This window comes from Spinacia oleracea, chromosome 4, assembly GCF_020520425.1.
Source record: "Spinacia oleracea cultivar Varoflay chromosome 4, BTI_SOV_V1, whole genome shotgun sequence".
Taxonomy (NCBI): Eukaryota; Viridiplantae; Streptophyta; class Magnoliopsida; order Caryophyllales; family Amaranthaceae; genus Spinacia; species Spinacia oleracea.
Window position 1 is genome coordinate 85,358,271 of NC_079490.1, and position 17,310 is coordinate 85,375,580.

The window sequence follows — 17,310 nt, forward strand, 5'->3', positions numbered from 1 at the left end:
AAGTCTAGGCTATGACTCTTCTTTTTCTCGTTTTCCTCGTAGTCGTAGAATGTCACCCTTGGACTTGGGATACCCACTTCTACAGGAAGGACAACTTCACTTCCATACACGAGCTCTCAAAGGGGGATCGCCCGGTAGCGTCCTTGTTAGTGGTTCCGGCTGACCAGAGCACCCCAGGGAGGTCATCTACCGAATTCCCTTTGGATCCTTCTAGCATGGTCCTGAGCCCATGTAGTATGATCTTGTTTGCGGCTTCTGCTTGACCATTTGTCTGTGGTCGAGATACAGCACTAAAGTAGGTGCGTATGGCAAACTGCTTGCAATATGCTATGATAGGCTTGCTGTTGAATTGCCTCCCATTGTCGGAGATCAAGGCACGAGGGACGCCGAAGGGAGTGATTATGTTCCTCCAGATAAACTTCTAGATCTGTTTGTCAATAATGAATGCAAGAGGCTCCGCTTTAATCCATTTGGTGAAGTAATCAATGGCCACCAAAAAAATTTCCTTTGCCATGTGGCAGCAGGGAAAGGGCCTAGGAGGTCCATGCCCCACTGATCGAAGGGTAATGTAGCAATGATGGCTGTGAGTTTGTTGGAAGGTAGGTGTTGGACTTGAGCATACTTTTGACACTTTTTGCAATGACGGACTAGCTTCTCTACGTCTGCTTGGAGGGTTGGCCAATAGAACCCGGCTCTGAGTGCTTTTCCAGCGGTGGTTCGAGACCCTTGGTGGCTTCCACATACCCCTTTGGTGTATTTCTCTCAACACATAATCACCATCTTCGGGGGTAATGCACCTGAGGAGTGGGTGTGTGTAAGACTTCTTATACAGGTTATCTTCATACCACACGAACCACTCAGCATGTTTCTTTACTTGGGATGCCTCTTTTTCATCCTCGGGCAGCTGATGGCTTCTGTTGTAAGCCACTATCTGATCCATCCAAGTGTTGGATCGATCAAGGTAGTTGACCGCCAGCATGTTGATGCTTGGCTCCTTCAGCACTTCCCACATGATGGTTCTAGGGGCGAGTCCTTCTACTGAGCTGGCCATTCTTGCCAAGGCATCTGCCTGTGTATTCTCTCCCCTTAGGACATGTTGAATTTTGAATTCAGCAAGTGTGGTGCTCATGTTTTTATCCTTGTTTAGATACATCCGCATGCTATCTTCCTTAGCCTCATATTCCCCGGTCATTTGCCTCACAATGAGTTGGGAGTCGGAGAAAGCATGGATAGTGTTTGCTCCAGCCACTTGACATAGCTCTAAGCCAAGGATGAGGGCTTCATATTCAGCTTCGTTGTTTGAGGCATTGAAATCGAATTTCACAGCATATTTGAACCTTTCCCCCGAGGGAGATATGACGAGGATACCTGCTTCACTACCTGACATCGAGGAGGACCGGTCCACATATAGGACCCAAGGTGTGGCATCGAGACTTTGCTCAGGGCGGTTTGTACACTCGGCAATGAAATCAGCCAAGGCTTGGGCTTTGATTGCTCTTCTTGGCTCGTACTCTAATCCGAAATCGGCGAGTTGATCGGCCCAGTCAGTCATTCTGCTTGAGTGATTTCTCCCCTCTATGATCTTCCGAATTGGCTGACTTGTAAGGACCTTGATGGGGTGTGCTTGGAAGTAGGGCTTGAGTTTCCTACTAGCCATTACGAGGGCAAACACAAGTTTCTCTATGTCGGATTATCTGGACTCGACCCCTCCGTAGGCGTGGCTGACAAAGTACACCGGATGTTGGATCTTTTCTCGCTCAGCTACCAAGACAACATTTAGTGAATACTCATATACGACCAAGTATAAGTATAGGGATTCTTCTGGTAGGGGAGACACAAGCTTCGGTAGGCTGGACAATTGATCCTTGAGTTTTTGGAAGGCTACTTCGGCTTCTGCATCCCATTGAAATGAACTCTCCTTGAGAGTTTTGAAAAATGACAAGCTTTTATCTGCTGACCTTGAGAGAAAGCTCCCTAGGGCTGCTATGCATCCAGTTAGCCTTTGGACCTGCTTCACATTTTGAGGGGATTGCATGTCTAGTATAGCCTGGATCTTATCGGGGTTGGCTTCGATGCCTCGCTCATCCACCAAGAAGCCTAGTCATTTCCCTCATTTGACTCCAAAAATACACTTTGGCGGGTTGAGTTTCATGCCATATTTTCTAAGTGTTGAAAGAGTCTCTCTCAAATCTGTGACATGGCCAGCCTTGGTTTTTGATTTCACGATCATATCATCGACATAGGCTTCGACGTTTCTGCCTAACTACCCCTCGAATATTTTGTTGATGATTGTTTGATATGTGGCTCCGGCGTTTTTCAACCCGAAGGGCATGACTTTGTAGCAATAGACGCCCTGGCTAGTGATGAAGGCCGTGTGGGGCTGGTCTTCTACAACCATAGGGATTTGGTGGTATCCTGCATTGGCATCCATAAAACTGAACAAGGCATGGCCGGCTGTTGAATCGACCAATCTATCAATCTTGGGAAGGGGATGGTCATCCTTCGGGCAAGCCTTGTTGAGGTCAGTTAAGTCGACGCACATTCTCCATGCGCCTGTTGGCTTCTTGACTAGCACCACATTTGCCAGCCATTCTGAGTATTGGCATTCTTTGATAAACCCAGCTTCTAGGAGCTTCTTTACCTCGGCGCGGCTGCGGCATTGCGTTCAACTCCTTGGTGACTTAGTTTCTGCTTGACGGGTTTATACTCCGGTTTGATGTATAGGTGGTGGGTCATGATGGATGGGTCTATTCCCGACATTCCCTCCACCGTATAGGCGAAGACGTCTTTAAACTCCCGCAAGACAAGCAGGATTTCATTGCGTAGGGTTTCTTCGATGCAGTGCCTACTCGACCATCCGGTTCGTGCCTTCTTGCAACAGTTCTTCCTTGTCCGCCTCGGCTGGCTTTGGGCGATCATACCCTGAGGGGCAATCAATAAATAGGACTAGTGGAGCTTCCTCCTGCTTGGCTTTCTTGGTTGGAGGTTGGGGATGCTTGGTCCCCTTTTGAGGCTGTTGACATAACATCTTCGACCCACTTGTTGATCCCCAAAAATCTTTCTCACGGTGCCATCTTCCAACTCAAACTGCATGAGAAGTTGGTACATAGAGATTGCGGCTTTTACTTTGTTTAGTAGAGGTCGGCCTAAGATGATGTTATATGATAGGGAGATGTCCACGACAAGAGAGTCTACCAACAGCCGCCTCGCTTTGTTCTTAGGACCCAACTTGGCAGGTAGCTTGGTAGTGCCTTGAGGGTGGACGGCTTGGCCTCCAAACCCAATGAGTGGCTGAGTGATGGTCTTCAGATCATCTTTGGAATACTTGAGCCCTTCTAGGCACTTTAGAGTGATGATGTTGGCGGATGACCCACTATCCACCAACACTCGCCCTACAGTCAAATTGGTTACTTTCATCTCGATAACTAGGGGATCGTCATGGGACTCTTGGATTGGGCGGCCACTGTTCCCGTCAAATGTCATCACTGGGGATGTTTGAGAAGCCGATGATACTTTCAAGACTTGGTGCTCTAGTGCCCACAAGCTATCTTTTGCTTTGCTGACAGACCCGTGTGTTGATAGGCCTCCAACTATCACTCCAATGTAGTCCCCTGTATCCTCACTTGCGGATTCCTTTTCCTTGGCTTTTCCTTTTGGGGGAGGATTCTTCCTTAGGTAATCATTCAGCTTGCCCTTGTCGGCCAAGTGATCTAGTGCCCTTTTCAGCTCCCTACAGTTATTTGCGGTGTGCCCACACTCGTGGTAGAACCCACACCATGTATAGCGACTTGTCTCGCTTGGCCTCGGGCGTTCGAATTGCAGGTGGCTTAGGGAGGATGTCTTTTCCTTTGAGATCAAGGTAAATTTCCCGTCTGTTGCGGTTGTACCTCGGATCTTAACCATGGTCATCCACTATAACTGACTTTTTGAGGGAGGGTTGAGCTTGGTTGTGGCTGCCATTTTATTTTTTCTTCTTTTCGGATTTTGAGGTCTCTCCCAAATTAGGCTTTTGTTTTTGTCTTGTGCCACACTCACCACCCCAGCTGATCTTAAAAACATCCGTAGCTTGAATGTGCATTTGGGCCTTCTCCATTGCTTCTTCAAGGTTGGACACCCCGGACTTGATCAACTCAAATTTGAAGTCATCTGGTTGAAGCCCCGCCAAGAGGGCTGCAAACTTGGTCTCATCCTTGAGATTGTGTATTTTTAGGAATTCTTCATTGAATCTCTTGATGTAGTTGCGAAGGGGCTTTGTCTCTCCCTGTCTGACCTCTATTAAGTTAACACTTGTCTTTTTGTGTCTTCGACCTGCAGCGAATTGGCTGATGAACACCTTTTCAAGCTCACTGTAGCTCTTGATACTCCCCTTTGGCACATGCTTGTTGAACCAGATAAGTGCAAGACCCTTCAAGGTGATGGGGAAGTACCTGCACCAAGTAGCTCCACACCCAGTCTGGACGTTCATTTGAGCCGCATAGGCGACCATGTGCTCTTCTGGATCCGTAGTTCCATCAAAAGGCTCGATGGTAGGGACCTTCACCTTGTCTCGGCGGGGGGTGTTAATTATCTCTTGGGAGAAGGGAGTGAGAGATTCTTGTAATGATGAATTATGCTTGCGCCAATTATTTCTTGGTGGAGGGAGCCCCGTCTTCCTCTTGGGGAGGCATGTCTACCTTTACTCTCTGGGAGAGGCGAGTATGTTCGCTCACGGCGTGGCGGGTTTCTTACTGTCCTTGAGGGTGAACGGTACCTTGGGTGATGAGAAGATGAATGGGCCCTTGGCTGTTGATCAAGGGGTTAAGCCCTTGTCCGGGGGGAATGGCCTCTAACCCTGCTAGGGGGTGAGTGACGCCCCCTTATGGGAGAGGGTGAGTGCCTTCTGGGAGATGTCCTGCGGGAGCTGACTTCGATCAATTCGAGTTTCCTTGAAGGAGTGGGGTGGTCTCGTGCGGAGGTAGTAGTCTTAGCACTAGACGGGGGTAGACCTCGGGTGATCCTATCATTCCTGATGGCCTCTTTGGCTTGTTCGAGGCGCCTCCTACGCAAGAGGTCTCGAGCATCAAGGTCTCCTCTGTGCAGCTGTCGTTCTTCAATTACCCGACGTGCGTCTTGACTGGCCCTTGGTTGGTGAGGGCGAGATTATGCCCCACCCCTGTCACCTAGACTTTCCATCACACTTCGAGGCTGTGCCCTGTGGATGGTATGAGATGTTGTGCTCATCCTTGAGCTGATAGGGCGATTTGGGTGTTTCTTCGAAGGTCCCTCGTCCTTTCATCGGAGGTTGCGGATAGCTTCATTAAATTGAGCAGTCATATGCTACAGGTCCTTTTTGGTGACCAAGTTCTTAGGATTACCCTCGGCATGGGGCTGTTGGTTCTCATGCTCTTGATCACCATCGTAATCATCTTCGTTCCGCGGAGTAGTCATTAACACGTAATTGGGATGAGACTCTGATCGATGAGTGGAGGAGTGTGGCCTGGTTCGTCGAGTGTTAACCATGGGTTGTAGTTGACTTACCCATAGACGACGCCAACTGTTTCTGCGAAGAAATTGCGAAGTGTGAAAATAAGGGAAGCCTCGTCAACTAGGGCTGTTGTTTTCATCCAATCGGCTGTCGTTTTTCCTAAAAAAGGGCAAACGTAAACTGGCTCGGGTGGGTTCCCGAGAAAACCCTCAACAACGCTCAAGTCAGGTCTAGTTAGAGAGAGAAAGTAGTGGGAGAGTCAGTGTGGAAATAATTGCATACATGAGTAATGATTAGGTGGGTCATATTTATAGTAATACCGAAGGACATTATTAGTCAATATGAGCAGTTGTAGGGGTATGAAACCTTGGGCCTGCAGGAGGCTGAGATATGGGCCCCGAAAATCTGGTTTGAGCCCATTAGAGGGTTTATGTTTGAGGGTATTTGAGTAATTTCCCTGAGAGGGGTATTTTGGTAATTTGTGTCGAAGATGGGTCCCACCGGGGGGCCCAAACACTACGAATTTGGAAACTCCTCCAAATTATGCGATTCCCTTGATTGTGAGTTCTGATGGAGCTGTAGCTGAGGCTATGGCGGGGCAAACTGGGGTTGCAGCAGTGACAATTGGTTCGCGAGTTACTATAAGGCTTGTGATGTCTGCTCAACCCATTCCAAAGGTTCAATCGATTGTGGGTGAGGCTAATCGAAGCTCCGGTAATGGTACGAAGCTTTCCTTTATTCCCCCAATTCTTAAGAACGAAACCCCCACAACTTGTTTGCAACCCAGTTCTTTGGAGCTTGAAGCTAATAAATGGGTAAATGCTATAATTTTGTATGTAATTGGAGATGTTCCCAATATTAAGTATGTGAATACTTAATTTCTAAACTATGGAATTGTACCATGATCCCTGAAGTTTTTTTTTTTTTCATACAGAGGACTATTTTTCAGATTTGGAACTCTTGAAGAACGTAATAGAATTTTGTGTTCCGGTCCTTATACTATTGCTAATCATCCAGTAATTGTTAAGGAATGGTCACCTTAGTATAATTTTAACAAAGAAGTTTTGAAAATGATCCCTCAATGGATCCAACTACCAAGATTACCTTTAAATCGTTGGGGTTTGGATTCTCTTAGCAGGATTGGTAGTACGCTAGGCAGACCTCTATTTGGTGACGATACACTACAAATCAAACTCGTATTTTATATGCTTGGATGCTAGTTGAGATTGATGTCACCCAGCCCTTGTGTCACACGATTATGGTGGAGGGTGTTGATGGTGTTGTTCATTAACAAGAGGTTGTGTATGACTGGGAGCCTAGTCTATGTCCTAAATGCCAGAAAGTGGGTGATGTTTGTGGGAAGCCTGCTGCACCAGTCTCTGCCAAACCTGTATTTAAGAAGAAGTGGGTGCCAAAAACGACGGTACTTATGAATAATGCTCAGATTTCTAAGGAACCCGGGGGAAATACTCAGCACCAGGAGTCTGAATGGAATGTTCCTAGAAAAACTACTCCCAGGGTCTCTATTCACAATGTTCCTCCTGCTACGGTTACACTAGATAATCCTTATGATTTCCTTCCTCGTGATGATGTGTTTGTGAATGCTACTAATAAGCAAGATATTACTGTGCCAAGGGACTGGGACCCTACCCTCTTTGGTTCAATATGAGAGTGGTATTCTAGAATGTTAGAGGTTGTAATAAGCCTTTAAGCGGAAGGAGGTAAAGAAATTTTTGCTTAAACATAAAATTGATGTATGCGATTTGCTTGAAACTAAAGTGAAACCTAATAACTTTAGTAAGGTGTCTAAGAAGATTTTTGGTAACAGGTCTGTTATAAACAATTATTCTCATGCTTTGAATGGTAGAATTTGGGTATCTTGGAATCCTAGGGAGGTGGACATTATTTCTTGTTGTGATTCTGCTCAAAGCATATGTTGCCAGTTGTTTGATCTTCATTCTGGTTTGAAGTTCTATTTTGTTGCTACTTATGATTTTAATACAGTTGATTTAAGGAGGCCATATATTGTGGACTTTCCTTGTTAGTGTTTGTTCCCAGATTTCTGATCCATTGTTGATTGGAGGTGATTTAAACACTATCTTGTGCCCTGGTGACAGATTGAATGGGAACGAAGTTACCTTGAGCAAGATGGCTGATCTTACTTACTGTTTGCAAGTCAATAATCTGAGTGAGGTTAAAAGTGTAGGAGATTATTATACGTGGTGTAATAATCAAGATGGAGCAGACAAAATTCATTCAAAACTTGACAGATGTGTGGCCAACATACCTTGGCTCACACAATTTTATGAAATTTCTGTTGAAATAATGGAAAAGAACGTTTCAGATCATGCTCCTCTTATGCTTGATTTTCTACAGACTAGTGTCCGTCGAATTACTCCGTTCAGATTTCTCAATATTATTATTGATCATGCTGATTTCTATGATATTTTGCAAAGTGTTTGGCAACAAGATATTTATCAATAACCTCTTGTGAATATATGGTATAAGCTCAAGGCTCTTCAACAACCTTTTAAAAACATTAATACTTAGTGTTTCAAAGGAGTTTCTTGCAGGATTGAAGCGGTTAGAAACTCTCTTCAGTCTATGCAGCAACAACTTGCTTCAAATAGAGGCAATACAATGCTTATTGCTGAAGAGAAGGAGACATTGCGAGAACTAGAGATATGGAGTAACATAGAAGAGAATATCTGGAAGCAGAAGTCTAGAATTTCATGGGTACAACTTGGTGACGCAAACACAACATATTTCCATGCTTATGCCAAGGAACGTCAGAGTCAGAACTCAATTAAACGTTTGATCAGATCTGATGGTACAAGGATTCAGAGTCAGCAGCAGATCAAAGACGAAGTTAGAAACTTTTACAAGGATCTTATGGGCAGTGCTGCTCCTGAAATTCCAATGGTTGATTAGGGAATCATTGAGAGAGGTTCCGTGCTTTCTAGGAATCAACAACTTATGTTATGTGGTCATATCCATTTTTTTCTCTTAGAGGTCAAAGAGGATTTATTTAGTATGTATCCTATGAAGGCCCCTGGTATGGACAGTTTTAACGTGTTTTTCTTCAAGAAGGCTTGACACGTTATTGGTCCAAGTGTAACTACAACAGTCTAACAATTCTTTAAGAATTATTTTGCACTTATGTGTCGTTATTACCTAAAATAGCGAATGCCACTTCTGTCAAGGAGTACAGACCCATATCATGTTGTACAGTAATTTACAAATATCATTTCAGAAACTCTTACTAATAGGCTCCAACAAGTCCTACATTATCTAATTAGTGAGAATCAGTCCGCTTTTGTAAAAGGGAGAGTTATTTTTTATAACATTCTTATTAGTCATGAATTGATTAAGGGATATAGTCGCAAAGGTGTTTCTCCGAGGTATATGCTTAAAATAGATCTTCAAAAGGCTTATGACTCTGTTGAGTGGCCTTTCATTAAACATTTGATGCTTGTCATGGGATTTCCTTATAAATTTGTGATGTGGGTTATGACTTGCCTAACCACAATCTCTTATTCCTTTAATGTTAATGGGGATTTAACCACACCTTTTGAGGCGAAGAAAGGCCTTCGACAAGGAGATCCGATTTCTCCTTCTCTTTTTGTGCTTTGTATGGAATATCTCCACAGATGTTTGTTGTCCTTCTTACTACTCTAAATTCAAGTTCCACCGTAGATGCAAGCAACTGAACTCGGTTCATGTATGTTTTGCTGATGATCTTTTATTATTCTCAAGGGGTGATCTTGTCTCTGTTAGTTAATTGTTCAGTTCGTTCGAAAAGTTTTCCAGTGTCTTTGGTTTGAAGGCTAATCATGCTAAGAGTTTCATCTATTCTGGTGGAGTTCCAGAGGCTGTTCAGCAAAGCATTTTATGTGAGTTTGGTATCACTAAAGGGGAGCCCCCTTTCAGATATTTGGGTGCACCTCTGTCATCCAAGAAACTCACTATAATTCAATGTATACCTCTTGTTAAAAGTATTATAGCTCGGATTGACAGTTGGTTTTCGAAACTGCTCTCTTATGCAAGTAGAATCCAACTCATAAAATATGTTTTGTTTGGTATGCAATTTTACTGGTGTCAAGTGTTCATGCTTCCCCAAAAGATAATCAAGCTAATCAAAACAGCTTGTCAGACCTTCCTTTGGACTGATAAGTCTGGGACATCGAAGAGAGCACTTGTCGCGTGGGAGAAATTATGCTTACCTAAGTCTGCTGGGGGCTGGAATCTCACTTGCTTGCAGACTTGGAACAAAGCTTCTATTTGCAAGTTGCTTTGGAATTTAGCGTAGGAAAAAGATAAAGTCTGGGTGAAATGGATTCATGTATTTTATGCTAAAAATAGAGATATAACCTCATAAACACCCCCTCTCGAGCTTCTTCGGTGGTCAAGAAGATTTTTGATTCAATTCGTTTTCTGAAAAGCTATACTGGTGGTATCTCTGTATTACAAGGTCATGTCAGGCTTTCTCTATTAAGAAAGTGTATTGGAGTTTGAGAGGAAGTATTCTTGATGTTCCTTGAGGAAACTTGTTTGTAATAATCTTGCCCCTCCTAAGTGTGTTTTCATATGTTGGCTTTCTATTCTTGGTAGATTAGTGACTTGTGATAACCTGCTCAAAATCAGATTGGTATTTGATCAAGTGTGCATTTTCTGCAAGCAGTATGATGAAATCATCTCTCATTTGTTTTTTCAGTGTACTGTCACAAGTTTTGTTTGACGGAGTGTTCTTCTTTGTTTTGGTGTGCAGAGGTCTCCTGGTGATTGGAAGTCGGAGATGGAGGTGTTACTTAACAGGTACAACAAAAATTTTGGTCTTCATCAAATATAGAGAATGATCTTTAGTATTGATGTATATAGAATATGGAGGGAGAGGAACATGAGAAGATTTCAGAACGTGCAGCTTGAGGAGGACTCTCTTCTACAACAGATTCAATTTCTCATTTATATTTATATTAGATGCTTCCAGAAGTCTAAGCTTAAGGACTTGGTGCCTTAGATTTTCTAATATCCCCAATTCTCGGATATTTTCTAATAAATTATTTTATAACTTAAAATGATTTTACAATTTAAAATAAAGTTTTTAATGATTTTATTTATATAAAAAAATAGATTTTCAACTTTATTTAATCATTATTTTCTGAAATTAAGTCTCCTAGTTAAACCCTAATACCCTAAGTTATATATACCGTCAAACCTCACAAAACAAATCCCGTGGATAATACAACAGACCATCAAAACCCTTATTCCTCCCATACAACCCCTCTTCGTCTACAATACCTCAGGACCTTGCATTCTTCTGACGGAGGCTACTTAGGAAACATGTAAGGAGACTACTAGTTCGAAGTACGCACGTGTTCAAGGTACTTTTTAATGTCCATCATTTTTAGGTCCCGTTAGAAAAAGTATTTTGGATATATATACATGTTATTATGTGCTAGGGAAATTAAGTGTTATGAATAACTGAATAAGAGTTTTGTGATTTGAAATTATAGCACTCTGCTAACATCATTATTACGAGAATGTGGTTAACTTCCTTAATTAATTACCGGTGATGTTTACAATACGGAGTACTACCGGTGATGTTTATAGATGGAGAACTATTAAGAATTGGGTCATGAGTTTACTATACTAGGCGATATGGAAATTATTCCGTAAGTAATGGGCTAGGATTAAATTATTTTTTCTATTATTACCACCGTTAATTTTACTCTTAATACTACTATAATTGTTTTGGGAAAATAACTACCTTATTTATTGTTCCCAATTTGACAAAATGGATAATTGGAAATATGGACATGAATTAATTGCGGATGATACGCTGGTAGTGCTCTATGATGGATGATGGATTGTATCAAACATATGTTACACTTACTGATGTTTTCTAAATGGGTTGTCGTGCAAGGATAAGTGATGGACCTTGTTTTTTTTTTTTTTTTTTGTTTGTTGTTAGCACCTGGTTCGCCCTTAGGGCAATGCGGATTCGGGGCGAGTTTTGGATATATAGGTTCCAGTCCCCTCCCAATTATTATTGCGGGGGATCGAACACGGGTCCTCCCTACCAAGTTCAGCCCCAATTACCACTGAACCAACAGGCAATTGGTTATGGACCTTGTTTTGGTTCTCGTGTTACTTGTTATGTGTTTTAATATTATTAAATTACTAATAACGTAAAGTGTAATTTAAGAAGGAAAAGCCCGTAAGGGTAAGGAACATGTTGCCCTGCTAGATGTTGTTCTACCGGTGCACTTTAGTGGAGACCCGTTAGGCTTCTAGTATGTTTCTATTATTATGTATTAAACTTTCTGTTCAGTCATCCTCCAAATTTTATTGGTGCACGGCCGCGAGGACCGATAGTCAATTAGTGAGGGGTGTGCACACCAGGGACATTCGGTACTCATCTTACTTTGGCCATTTTCAAGGATTACGTGCGACCCTTAGCGTTCTCTTTCCCTCACTGAGTTCATATTGATCTTTATGTGATAAGTTTAATAATGGAGTTATTAAATTGATACTTGTTGTTTATTTACTTATATTATATAATCTAACGTTTTCAAACTAAAATGATTTATTTTACATAATGGAGTTGATTTACTCAGTTTTTCTGATTTTTGAGAGTTCGTCTCTCGTTTCTTTCTATTTATTTTTGCAGGTTGGTAAAAGGTACTTGGCTACGAGTGAGGAGACGCTTAGAATAACCACCAAATCAAGAGACAATTTTCTACGGAGTATTTCAGTTTAAGTTGAATTTTTTTATTTATTTTATGGGAATTTGTTGTAATATTTTATGGGCCACCTTTTAGACCACCTAGTTAATTTTTACTTTTATGGTTTTAAATTGTTTTGTTGCTTTGAAATTTATTTTCTATGGAGAATAAATGTAGCAGTGACATTCCCAAGTTTTGGACGATGATTTTATGAAATAAAAGCATGGTTTTAGATTATATAAAAGGTCTAAATTTTGGGTGTTACAAATTGGTATCAAAACTTATGTTTGATGTTTAAAAAAAAATATATGTTTTCACTTAGGGAAATTGGAATGAATAAGAATAGGTTAAAAATTGTACATGGGTTGCTAATTTAAATAGGATAAAATATATCTAAGTTAAGTAAAAGTCGTGAGCATGGAAATACGTTAAGGGAAAATTGTGACGTTTTTGAAAGTACTTGTCTAGTACTTACATTATGTTGTATCTTTCTTTTCTTTTATTTGTGCTTAGATGGTTCGTACTAGATTAACTGCGAGGAAACAAACTGCTAGGACAGGACCGGGTGTTCGAGCATCGACCCCGTATGAGCTGCGAATTCGTGATGGGGAATATGTCCCGCGTTTCATTAACCGTCTTAGAGACAACGTTGAAAGTTACAGGTTGAATGACCTGCCAGAGGATAATGACTTTCACACTCCAACTAGGCAAGCTGAAGTTCTAATAAGCACTCTGCCGATAATAGGACCACTAGCTCAAGTAAAGAGAAGGTACAGTCGTATCTTTGTTAACGGGGAGCCTAATACCCCAAAGGTATTATTATATGGGACGCTGGTTCTTGGACCTTGTCCACTTAAAAGAAGAAATGATTGATGCAATAAATGTTTGGGACTATGATCGCACGCTGAATAATTAGGATAGTGCACCGGGGACAAGTGACTCCTCCGACTCTAACTAGGAAACCGAAATTACTCGTTAATTTTTTTGATAGGTTATAGGAATTTAATAAGGCCATTAGGTCAAGAATTGTTCTATATACTTTGATAGCTAGATAGTTAGGGCTGTGAACTTCTACTATTGTTAATGTTAGTTATTATTCCTATATGGATTATTGAATTAAACCTCAAAGATATTACCTACTTTTATAATGATTAGTTTTCCTTGTTTTATTTATTTTATTTTACCTTGCGTTTTTTATTTCTTTTCATATTAAGGTCAAAAATATAAAAAAAAGTTAAGTAGGTGATATTTACTTTTCATGGGTTTACATGGGGTCTCAAATTTTGGGAGTAGTCAATTTTGGAGTATGCACATGTCTCAACTTCGTGTGTGTGAAATTGTGGAAATGGTTGGTTCTATGTTTTAGACAAAATGTAGTATGTACAACGTGTATAATTATTGTAGTAATTAATTGTTTTAGTCGTTGGTACATGTACAACTATTATGAGCTTAAACGTAAAAGCTTTGTTGAAATATGTGTGGTGGTAACACCAGTGTTAAAATGTGCAGATTGTGTATGCAAAACTATAACGTATATACTAGGTCTCATACAAGAAGAGTAGAACAAATGGCTGAAACCCCGGAACAACTTGTTGTTAGACTGAGGAACCTTGAACAGATAAACCTAACTATGGGTTTGTTGTTGCAGCAACAGTTATTGTTAGGTTATGAACAATCTACTGTCATGCGGAAAAACCATATATGTCAGAATCCAAATTAAGTGCACATAATCATTTAGCATAATTTAGTGAACACACTTTGTGATGCGTGCCTTCCCTTGCTGCTCCAGAACCGAACAAGAAACGTCATTCCTCCGTAGAAAGTCCACAGTACGTTCGAATCCGCCTTAGATCGTACCAACTAGGATATAAAATAAGGTTCTTATGATTTCGGGATTTTCATATTTAGGTGATAGACAAAGCGTATTGAATTGTGTTTCAATTGATGTGTTTATTCATGACTGTAGACACCTACTTTTGTCCCCATTCCCGAAAGGGAAGGTTCGATGATGAGAACATAAATCTCCACTTGGCAACGCATCTCCTATAAAATTACGAATCTCAATCACCCTTTCATTTCAGCCGAAACTGCTATTTATAGAAACCTGCTAAGAATAGTAACTGCCGTAAAAGGTAGTTGTTAAAAGTGGCGAAGTCATAAAAGATAGAAACCTGTCAGAATTAGGTGTTGCACTCCAACATAAATCCTAAAAGAGATAGAATTTGCATTCCTGGTATAATTCGAAAATAAGAGTTACGTATTAATTAAATTCCTAACTGAAGGAAATAATGCCCTTGGTCCAAGTATGCATTCTATGTTAAGTCTAATAAATGCGGTTCAGTATTAATTAACAAGTTAATAATTCAGTGAGATCAACTGAGCTGAATGCCTAGCTAGAGGCCGCTTCAGTTCAAGTGGAATTAATGATATTAATCCACAACTTACTCTTGACTGAACCCGTAGGGTCACACAAATAGTACGTAAACGGATCAAGTATTTAATGACATTAAAAACTCCAACTATGGATATTCGGAATCGACGGATCTTGGTTCCAGTGGGAGCTGAGATCGTCACAGGCAAGAAATGAATACTCCGGAAACGATGATATTGCCGGAAACGGAAATATGGATCGTATCGGAAATATAAATATTATCCAAGTCGTAGATGTTGCCGGAAACGGAAACATGGTACGTATCGGGAAATATTATCGGAAATGGAAATATTGCCGGAATCGGAAATATTGCAGGAAACGGAAATATTGTCAGAATCGGAAATATTATCGGAATCGGAAAATAATTCCGGAAACGGAAATATTAAATATTTGTTCGAAACGGAAATTAATTCCGGAATCGAAAATATTAATTATTGTTCGTATCGGAAATAAATTCCGGAATCGGGAATTTAATCGGAAGCGTATCGTACGAATAAGCATCGGACGAGGCCTGCCGGACGAGGGCCCAGCACGAAGCCAGGCCATCGCCCAGCAAGCCAAGCGCGCCACACGAACAGCCAAGGCCACGCCAGGCCCAGCGCAAGGCCAGGCCCAGCAAGCCGTAGCAGCATGCACAGCGCGCGCAGCGCGCGCAGCTGCGAGCAGTGGGCTGCGAGCATTGCTGCAGCTCGCGTGGGCTTGTAGCTCGCGTGGGCCGTGCGGCCGTATGGGCTGTGCGCGGGCATGGCCTGCACGCTTGCGGGTCATGCTCGCGTAAGTGTTTGTGTTCGCATACGAAACCTAAAACGTGCAGAATTCGTTTAATGATTAAATTCCTAATTCTATATGATAAATTAATTAAATAAGAGTTTTATTATAATTCTAATTTAATTAATTCGTATCCTAATAGGATTCCAATTCTCTTTCCATACCCCTATAAATATGTGGCCTGGGTTCACAATTTATAACGAGTTATTCAAGTATTCAAAGTGAGTTTTTGAGAGAAAAATTCAGTCACACATCTTGCTCAAAAGTGCCGAAAATTTATAGTACCTTAGGGGCGATTCTAGTTGGTCAATCTTAAGGCGGATCCGGACGTGCTGTGGACTATCTACGGAGGGACGACACTTGGAGTCCTAAAGACTTGTTCTTGTTCGGTTCGGGCGCAGCTAGGGAAGGCACGCAACAAAGAGTATGCATCTAAATTATGCTATATGATTATGTGTAAATAATATGTATTCCTGGCTTAATGGTTGTTTCCGCATGATTTATGAATTGTCATATGTATCATAACCTAACACTAACGAACCTAGAGTTCGTAACAGGCCCAGACGCATTCCGTCATAAGTTAATACGCACTAAAAGACTCGGATAAATCTCAAAAGCTCCGTGTTCTAAGAGTCCAAATCTGACAAAGAACTCGGCCCATATCCCATTTTCAACGCCTGGATCTGGGCGCCGAAATCTTCGGCGCCCAGCCCTGGGCGCTGAAAATGCCTGGGGCCGTTTTACTTCCGGATTCTTTTTGGATTCGTATCTTAAAAATCTATCTTTCCACACACCCTTTTCCTATAAATACAGCCTAAAACCGACGTGAAAAAGAACACACACAATTCCATAAATCTGAGTATTGACTCTAGCCTTAAGCCTAAGCCTCACGCTGCGAAATCGATCCAGCGTTCTGTCGCAATCGACCCAAAAGTCGAACAGAACGCATCCTGCCCCTTGTAGCTTGATTAATTAAGCGTAAATACTGGAACATTGCTTAGAAACCCGAGATTCGTTAAATAAAAGGAGGAATAGCAAAGCCAAGTGGTTAGTTTTCCGAGAACCACAACGCACCTCTCAAGGGTGCGTTGTAATGTGTCCCTCATATGATTTAATCGCTTTCATCACCCTTTTATAAAATTGTCAAACTATTAACTTGATTGATCTATCACGCCTAATAAGATAATACCTTGGACAATTGAATTATCATGCTAGGTACCTTAAATCAATCTAAATAAGATAATCACGATCGATTTAGTATTATGTGTTGCATATTGCTAAAATCAATTCAGAATAGTTTAATAGTTTAACGCATGTCCCTTCAATTATTTATGCTGAGCTAATAAGGATAACCTGCCTCTGGAGTATTATCGATGAGCACTCCTCTCGGTAGCTACAGTCCCGCAAACTCTCAATCTGTGCCCTGCGGGTGTACGTTGAGCGATCCCCACACCAGGGATCACAAGGGAACCTATGGCCGTCGTGGTCGAACATAATTGCACTCCCTTTATGTCACGATAACCGGGTTTTGTCAGTTTTTCTCATTGTCGTTAAAAACTGAATGGCGACTCCTATATTACTAGTCGATTGGGTGTAAACTAACAGTAAATCCAATTACACTTGATCTGACGACGTCACGCCCACGAGGGACGAGGTCATGCATTAGCCTCGTGCTTTTTCGACCCCCCTCACAGTGGCGACTCCACTGGGTACGTTAATGAAATACTCGTGCTCGTAGGTAATCAAAATAGCCGAAGGGTGAAACGATCCTACCCCGCGTTTATTTCCCTATCAAGTTGGGACGACCTGAAAATCAGCATATTAATGTGAACGGACAGAACCGCATAACGAATCTTGGCTCCCTTGGCGTGTTTCATCTCGGGAGTTGGGAATAAGGATACCCATCGCCACCCGGGGGGTGC

The 17,310-nt window shown here is 41.7% G+C and overlaps 2 protein-coding genes across 2 annotated transcripts; both read right to left on the minus strand.

Moving 5' to 3' along the window:
- Positions 1-421: 421 nt before the first annotated feature.
- LOC110796397 (uncharacterized) lies at positions 422-1,657 on the minus strand. The gene has a single exon (XM_022001454.1). The coding sequence runs from the start codon at positions 1,655-1,657 to the stop codon at positions 422-424; it is 1,236 nt and encodes a 411-aa protein (XP_021857146.1).
- A 2,304-nt stretch (positions 1,658-3,961) lies between these two features.
- On the minus strand, positions 3,962-4,486 carry LOC110796396 (uncharacterized). Its single transcript, XM_022001453.1, has one exon. The coding sequence runs from the start codon at positions 4,484-4,486 to the stop codon at positions 3,962-3,964; it is 525 nt and encodes a 174-aa protein (XP_021857145.1).
- Positions 4,487-17,310: the final 12,824 nt, after the last annotated feature.

Coding starts and splice junctions, on each gene's coding strand:
- LOC110796396 (XM_022001453.1), bottom strand. CDS start 4,486: ATGGTCGCCTATGCGGCTCAAATGAACGTCCAGACTGGGTGTGGAGCT.
- LOC110796397 (XM_022001454.1), bottom strand. CDS start 1,657: ATGGCTAGTAGGAAACTCAAGCCCTACTTCCAAGCACACCCCATCAAG.